The sequence below is a fragment of the Cryptomeria japonica genome, chromosome 2 (assembly GCF_030272615.1).
Source record: "Cryptomeria japonica chromosome 2, Sugi_1.0, whole genome shotgun sequence".
Taxonomy (NCBI): domain Eukaryota; kingdom Viridiplantae; phylum Streptophyta; class Pinopsida; order Cupressales; family Cupressaceae; genus Cryptomeria; species Cryptomeria japonica.
In genome coordinates this window covers 96,510,053-96,518,653 of record NC_081406.1, presented here as the reverse complement: position 1 = coordinate 96,518,653, position 8,601 = coordinate 96,510,053, and the positions used below count along the sequence as shown (strand labels likewise).

Genomic DNA, 8,601 nt, shown 5'->3' with positions numbered 1-8,601 from the left:
AATTAAAACATTAAATATCATTTACACACCAAAATATATATTTATTCCCTAAAATATCATATATTTTTTTTAAAAACCCTAAAATATTACCGAATATATATATATTTTTACACGGAATTCATTAAATCGTGCCCACCTACTTTACGGTCAAGTCAAGCCAGCCATAAAAACGCGTCCGTGTTTTCCAAGACGCGTTTATAACGTTGTGGTATATGTATTTTTACACGGGATTGCAGAGCAGATTTAAATGTGAGGTTTTTAAATATTGTGGATCAGATTGGAGTTTACGATGTGCTCTGCTTACATATATCGTTAACACAGCCATTCATCATTTTAGTGATTGAAGGTTCGATTCGTCTAAAGAGTATTCAGATTTCAGTCACATATCATTTAGCCATGGAAATTGTTTTCTTTACTGTGCATTTGCTTCTCTTTTATCTTCAACTTTGCTCCTCTGCACATGCCAGTGACAATGGTTCCTTTAACGATGAGCAGGCTCTCCTTGCCTTAAAGAATTCCATCACTTACGATCCATACAATGTGTTATCATCTTGGGATTCCAACACAAACGTCTGCAATTGGACAGGCATTTCATGTAATAGGTTGATGAGGGTGTCTACAATTGATCTTGAGAGTGAGGGTTTAGAGGGTCATATTTCTCCCTTCTTGGGAAATCTTTCCTATTTAAAGTCCTTGAATGTCTCTTATAACAATTTCCATGGCGTTATTCCAGAGATAGGTCACAAGCTCAGCAATCTGCAAGAACTGCGTCTGGCGGGGAATCAGCTTAGTGGGCGAATACCAACATCTCTAGGTAATTGTTCCAAACTGATACTTCTTGACCTCAGTCTCAACAGTCTCACTGGCACAGTGCCTCTCCAATTGGGTAAGTTGAGCTCTCTCCAACGTCTTTTACTGTCTGATAACTTACTCACCAGCTCTAGGAATTTGCCCTTTCTTAGAGCTCTTGCTAATTGCTCTGCCCTGCAAACATTATACTTGGGTAATAACTCTCTCGTTGGGGAATTGTCCCCTTACGTTGGCAAGCTGTCTACCAAACTCTCTGTATTGTCCTTGGAACAAAACTTCATAGGAGGGAGCATACCTCAAGAAATTGGCAATCTCACTAGCTTGACACTGATAAACTTCACCGTTAATGCATTCACAGGCTTCATTCCATCTACGCTAGGACAAATTCAAATGTTAGAGCGTTTGTATCTGGGCCAAAACAAATTGCAGGGGCCCATTCCCAGCGAGATTGTTGCACTTAAGCATCTAGGGCTGCTTTCTCTGTCATTTAATCTACTTTCTGGACAAATTCCTGAAACTATTGGCAATCTTTCTCAGCTACGGCGCCTTCAACTTGATAACAACCAATTTGAAGGAGGAATACCTGTCAATCTTGGCAAATGTCTGAAATTAGAACTAGTTGACCTATCTCATAATAATCTCAACGGAAAAATACCACCAGAAATTGCAGGTCTACAAAATTTACAATTTTACTTCAGTCTGTCTGGGAATTCGCTACAAGGAAGCCTGCCGGCTGAAATCGGTAAAATGGCGTCGGTTCAAGGAATAGATCTATCTGGAAATCAATTGTCCGGTGCAATTCCTAGAGCTATTGGAAGTTGTGTTGCACTAGAATATCTCAACCTCTCTCATAACATGTTTGAAGGCCCAATTATAGATTCAGTTTTCAACCTGAAAAATCTCGAAGCATTGGATCTTTCCTACAACAACTTGTCTGGTATGATACCAGATTCTCTACAGAATCTAACAATGCTGAGCTTTCTTAATGTTTCATTCAATTTGCTGAGAGGAGAAGTTCCTAAAACAGGACTGTTTGCGAATCTCACGGCGTCATCATTCAGAGGAAACCCTGGGCTTTGTGGGCAATGGATATTTTCATTATCGGCATGTCAAAATGCAGGCTCATCTGGTGAAGTGTTGTTTAAATACATAGCTTCTGCCATCTCTTCTTTAGTGGCATATTGCTTATATGTTTTATTTCTGTACAAATATTTCTTTGGGAAAGAGGATGTGGAATTGCCAATGGAGTTTCCACATCCTAGAATCTCATATAAGGAGCTTAGTACTGCAACTAATGGATTTGGCAAGGGCAACTTGCTAGGAGTTGGTAGTGTTGGATCTGTATATAAAGGAGTCCTGGATAATGGAACATTGATAGCTGTTAAGGCTCTCAATCTGGAGAATGAAGCAGCTCATAAAAGTTTCAACATTGAATGCCAAGTGCTCGGTAAAACCAGACACCGAAATATAATAAAAATCACAACCTCATGCTCTAATCTTGACTTCAAAGGTTTGGTTTTTGAGTTCATGTCTAATGGAAACCTGGAAAAGTATTTGCATTGTGATGCTGGCAAGTGTAATATTGGAGGTGTATGCAAAATGAATTTACAGACACGGTTGCAAATAGCCATGGATGTTGCCCGTGGCTTGGCCTATCTCCATCATGATTGTTCAATTCAAGTTGTTCACTGTGATTTGAAACCTGACAATGTACTTCTGGACTTCTATATGACAGCACATGTAGCTGACTTTGGAAATGCCTATATTCTATCTGAAAATTCCATGCATTCATCTTCATCATCAACACTGAAAGGTGCTCCAGGCTACATTGCCCCTGGTAAAAGACTTATTTTTCTGTGAGTTGCCCTGTTCCTTCAATTTCACTATTACTGTTTTAATTGGTGAAAACTAACTCGGGTTTAGTGCAACTGCAGAGTATGGAATTGGTGCAAGGATTTCAACTAAGGGAGATGTTTACAGCTATGGAATTCTGTTATTGGAGATGTTAACAAGAAAGAGACCAACCGACCAGATGTTTGTTGATGGACTCAGCTTGCGGACCTGGGTTAGCATGGCTTTCCCCGAAAGGATTTCAGAGGTGGTAGATAATAGCCTGCTGTTGTGCAATGGAGCTGTTACAGATGCTACATGTAATTGTCTTATTCAACTTATTCGAGTAGCTTTGCTGTGCTCAAAAGATTCACCTAAAGACCGACCAAGTATGGCAGAAGTGGTTGAGTTGTTGGAATGCATTGAGGAAATGTTTGAAGGATGTAGATTGGATTCCAAGTATCAGTCTGATCTATACCAAATGATAAGTAGCAAAAGATGGGCTGGAGATTTTGTTAAGGTAGTTAAGGGTCAGAGTACTTCCACATTGCAGTCAACTTCCTAAATTATTATTAGTCTAGAATGCTTGTGGAGTAAATGGAAAGCTGCAGCTGTGAACCATTAAACAAGCACAAGCCTCCTTTTGAAAATTGTTCATATTGTATATCATAAAAAATTCTCAAGCAAGCACTAATACTAGCTAAATGTGCAAATGCACTGTTTGTTGACAACAACCTTTAGCAAGAAACAAGACTGATCTTATATGGATTATATGTGATGCAGTCAAGAAACAAGATTGACAGTATATGGATTGTATGTGAAATAAGGGATTCGAACTGAACCACCTAATCCTTGCAGCCTAAGTAAATTCTCCCAAGAAAAATAAGACTGACATTACATGGATTGTATGTGTATGTAAGCAAGGAAACAATCCCAATTATACATGCTTAATCCTTGCCGCCTATCTCATGCATAGGCAATTCTAAACAATTTTAGTTGGTGCTGTTGAGATTTTGTCAAAACGATTTAAAGTGGATGATCTTATAAAAAAATTTATGCAGTCTTAAATTTATGAAAGCTAGTGGTCTCATGAATTTTATTATTTTGCATATTCAATTCAATAGCATAAATAAATATAAAATAATAAAAAAAAAAGTTGATGAGAATTTTAAAACTTGGAGTCTAGATGATTGACAAGTTCTAATTAATTCTTAATCATATTGTTTTTTTGCTTCATGGACTCTGCTCCTTTAAACTAGATCTTGAGGCTCCCCACATGAAACCTCTGCCTAAACTATAAGATTAATTAGAATCATTTTATGAATGATAGCAGACCCTACTTTTTCATTTGAAGTTTTAAGCGGTTGCATTAGATGTGGGGCTAGATATTGTCCCACTAGCTTAAGATTTTTTTTTTGTCATTTGTCAATCATATGAAGTTTCTAAATTCCTACCAATTAATTTTTTTATTATTTTATATTTATTTACTCTATTCAATTGAAAATGCAAAATAATAAAATTCATGAGACCACCAGCCTTTATAAATTTCAGAGATTAGATTACACTACAAAATTCACCAAACTATCCCTAAAAAATCTTAGCAGCACCCATTATTTTTAAGGAAGCCTCCATCTGTGGGACCCCACCCAAAGTAATTTCTCCGAAGAAAAACTTAAATAACACATCAAGCTGTCAGCATAATCACAAACAAACAGTTAGAAGGTTCAATGAAGCCGTTTCAGTAACTATTTTTGTGAAGTAGGGGTTACACGATAATTTAGAATCTTCAAAAAATAGGAGTTCCCAATTTCTTACTAATAATCTTTTAGATTTAGCTATATAATTATAGATTTAAATAATAACTTAGCCTTCTTTTTAACTAAAAATAATCATAAGAATTTGCTTGTCCATTATTACAAAATCTATGAGACCCCTTTCTTATAAAAGCTCCACCTCTATAGAATGACAGTCTAAAACAATTTATTTAGGTCTTATTCCATGATCGTTAACTGACCATAGTTTCAATTGTAACTAGGAATTTGGGGGAAAAGTTCATAACACTAAATTAGTCAACCACGAAGACTAAAATGCTACAAAATAACCACTAATACAATCAATAAAAGCATAGAAACAAAGCACTAAAATGAAACGCAAACCAAACAAGAGTGCTCCTTCCATGTTATTCCATTGTTCCTCTTTCTCCTTCAAATGGTTGTATATCTCACCTACAAGTGCAAATGCAAGTGAAAAGCAAGTGGATTGAGAGATGAAAATCGCAGCATAAGGATACTAGAAGCGTGGTTAGAAATTGATGAAGAAAATGACTCAATTTATAGGACAAAAGTCTCCAAATTTGAAAAAGGGCAATTGATTCACAAATTGGCATGATTATGACAAATTAAATGACAAATTGCTATGTCAAGAGGATGACAAATTGAAAGCAATTTGTGCCTCAATTATGACAAATCGGGGAGGAAAAAGTGCCATTTGATTTATGACAAATTGGGAGCAAAAAGAGCTCATTAACTTATGACAAATTGGAGAGGGAAAATAACTTTTCAATTATGATAAATTGAGCATAAAAAGGGGAGCTAATTAATGGAGAAATTAGGGGGTGGGAGGTGAGGAATTAGTGGAAATTTGAATTTCAAATAGTAAATTAGGTGTCATGAATTGGGTGGAATTTAATTAATAAATTCACATTTATTAATTTACTCATACAAGAGGAAAAAGGGAAATTAGCTAACTAAATAATTAATTTAATTGTGGCATAGGATAAATAAATAAATTTATTTAACCTAAGAGGAAGTGTTAATAGGATTAAATGATTAAATCACAAAACCCTAGGAGATGGATTAGAAATGAGATAGATGAGAATTAGGTCTTGACATGATTAAAACCAATAAATGGCAAGGGTCGCAATAAAAAGGACAATTGACAAGGACTTGATCATTGATTGACAAAGACCAATGACGAATTGGTCACAAATGACAAAGAATTCAATTGATAAAGGATCAATGACTAATTGATCCAAAATTGACTAAGACTGATGATTGGTTGAAATCAATGACAAATCGATCAAAGATTAATAAAAAGCCAATTTGATGAAGGTTGAAGAGATTGACAAGGACCGATGGTGAATAGATCACGAATCGATAAAGGATTGACGATGATGAAAAATTGAAGATTGAAAGGGATCCAAAATGGTCCAAATTGACTGATAATTGATCAAGGATGATTGATAATTGATTGAAAATGATAAAATTCTAGGACAAAACCCTAATTTGACACCAAGTAGGGTTATAAGTTGTAGGTTTTCTGGAATTAGATTGTGTTTTCTTTTTTGCATCAACGTTTCAGATCTGTGATCCATCATCAGGATAGTAGAGAGAGTTAGGAGTTAGGGTTAACGATGTCCAATTGACATGATAGGTTGATCACGACCAATGAATCGAAATCGAATAAAAAGGAATGCAGAAGAAGGACACAATGTTGACAAATGATAAAGAACGAATGTACGACATAAAAACAATGTTAATAAGATGTGAAAACCCTAAAATAAGATCACGAAGACATGTTAAAATATGACACCATAGGCATTGACCATTTTGAGATGCCTACACCAATAAAATGCATTGTTTTACAGGCCAACATAAGTATATAGAAACCTCTATGAAACCAAATCATGAAGCTACTATATCGATATCTATTATCTTCCAGAATAATGTGCACGCTGGCAGGAGGAATCTTGTTGGAAAGGGCATGGCAGGCTAAGGAAATTTTACCATGACTATAGACATACATCCATTCTCTTGTACTCCACTATGCATGAAAGCTATAGCCTATGGAATGCTACTCATGGCCTCTGATTCTTAGGAAAAAAAATATTATATACAGTCTCTTCCCTCTCCAGGAAACTTAAATAATGCAGAAATTCCTTTTGTTTCTGTTGTGCTAGTTCTGATCTCCAACCAGATAACTCAGAACATAACTTAAAACAAACACAGCAGACAAGAAAAGTTATAAGCAAGGAATCATGGAGCACAGATGATAAAACTTAAAACCAGAAGGAAAATACAGGAGACACGTTTCTGTTAGCAAAGAAAATATTTACAGATCTCAAAGTCCTTCCTCTTTTCCAAATTTCCAATCTAAACCAATGCATTCCTAAATACAGCAGGCAATCAATGAGTCAAAACTCCAATACAACATTATAAATGACATTAAGAAAACAGTTGTTTCTTTTTCCCACAAAAGCAGACCAGTTAAAAATAAATAAATAAACAAATACTATTATTGTTAATAAATACAAATTTTAAATTTCCCAAAAATTTTAACTTTTCACTGTCACGTCCCCAGTTTGCATGGCAGGTGTTTGACGAAGATTAATGAAACTCATATGATTTCTCTAAAACTTCTGTTGAAGTTTCGAAGAATAATGACAAACAGTTCTTCCAACAGTGAATGTCCATGGAAGCGTCAAATGTTGACAGCAAATTGTTTGACAAAATGCCAAGGACTAAAACAATATAACAAACACAAAATTGATTAGAATTTGAAAAAAAAATATTCATTTCCCCAATTTTTCTTAAATGCAGATCACATTTAATCAAAGATGCTCCTGCATCATGCTTTAAAGGAAGAAATTAACATAGGATCAATGTTCATAAGAGTTCATATGTTGTAGACTAGCAAGTTGTGTTATGTTAGGTGGCTCATGAATAAGTGAAGACCTCATGTGCTAGTAAAAATCATTGGATATACTAGGTGAGCTTCACACCAATATTAGGGATTACTAGTAAGTAAAGCACTTTATTTGCTACGTAATTCTAATAAAGAATTGCCAAGGATAAACAAAAGGATGCTGCAGTAGCACAAAAATCTTCATGATGTGTGATCAAAGTGAACAACCAGTCTCATAGCATGTGCACAAAGTGAAATGAATAGAGGAATGTATGCCCCTACCTTAAAGTAATTGTGTACGCCAATTTAGAGGAATTGCCTTTAAGGTAGTATATATTTGAAGATAAGGTTGTTACAACAAAGGAAAATTGAGGCAATGCAATGTACAAATAAGCTCATACAAGAGCACATAAGGGATCCAAACATTTGAGGTCAATAAGAAATAAATAATATATATCAATATGATTGTTTTGAATTGACCTCATCCCCCAAATACAATGGAACTATGAGTACAAAGGAGAAGTGCATATAAGAAGAAAAAAAGGCTTTTGGGCCAACATTGAAGATACATAAATGCCTCAATGCTATGCATCATCCCCAAAAGACAAAGCAAAAGCACATTTAAACCGAATAGAAGAATACAGATACATGTAGAATAATGTCACAATAGGGTTAGTCCCTTTGTATCTTTATGCCAACAGAGCATCAAGGGTCATCCAAAAACTTAACAAACAAAAAATAAGCCAAACATCACATCATGAGGAAAAACATTACATGCAAGCAAACACAAAAAGACAAATAGAGTGTCACTCATACGAGCCAGTTTATTGTAAATCATTTGCCTCTCAATATTTACTCATCACAAAGAGATGGTTGGAAAGATGCTAAAGGAGTTATAACAAGTGCAATGTAAGGTGCTATATCTAGCTCAATACATGGATTATTTTGTAAGGAAGGGTCACTACATGTGTCACTAGGAGCTAGAGTAAATGCTATAGAAAATATTAAGGATAACTCGAAATGGTTCTCCACAATTTTGGCCATGACATCTAAATTCATCCAAGTTCATCATAATAGGTTACATAATAGTACTATCAATGTTACTACAAGCACTATCGTCTATAGTAAAAGAAGAAGCTTTAAGAAGAAGAATAAAAGAAGCCATTTGAATCCACAATTTAAGCTTTCATCTAGATTGGATAAAATAAGAATGAGCCTTATAAGTAGGTGGAAGTAAGGATGGTCAAGGAGGTGGGGCCAAATCAACATCTGATTTCT

General features: G+C 35.2%; 1 protein-coding gene across 4 annotated transcripts; it reads left to right on the top strand.

The window, feature by feature from the left end:
• Positions 1-245: 245 nt before the first annotated feature.
• Positions 246-3,649, top strand: LOC131050800 (putative leucine-rich repeat receptor-like serine/threonine-protein kinase At2g24130). Of its 4 annotated transcripts, none has more exons than XM_057985073.2 (2): positions 246-2,647; positions 2,745-3,649. In XM_057985073.2, exons 1-2 carry the CDS (start codon positions 397-399, stop codon positions 3,203-3,205), a joined length of 2,712 nt encoding a protein of 903 aa, XP_057841056.2. In that variant the 5' UTR covers positions 246-396; the 3' UTR covers positions 3,206-3,649. The 4 variants fall into 4 exon arrangements, with proteins under 4 accessions (XP_057841056.2, XP_057841055.2, XP_057841057.2 ...); XM_057985072.2 differs by having other exon boundaries at positions 246-2,666; positions 2,734-3,649; XM_057985074.2 differs by having other exon boundaries at positions 2,734-3,042.
• Positions 3,650-8,601: the final 4,952 nt, after the last annotated feature.

Excerpts from the sequence above, each read along its gene's own strand:
- LOC131050800 (XM_057985072.2), top strand. The coding sequence starts at position 397 with ATGGAAATTGTTTTCTTTACTGTGCATTTGCTTCTCTTTTATCTTCAA. Across the intron at positions 2,667-2,733 it reads GGTAAAAGACTTATTTTTCT|TGCAACTGCAGAGTATGGAA; the intron begins GTGAGTTGCCCT and ends ACTCGGGTTTAG.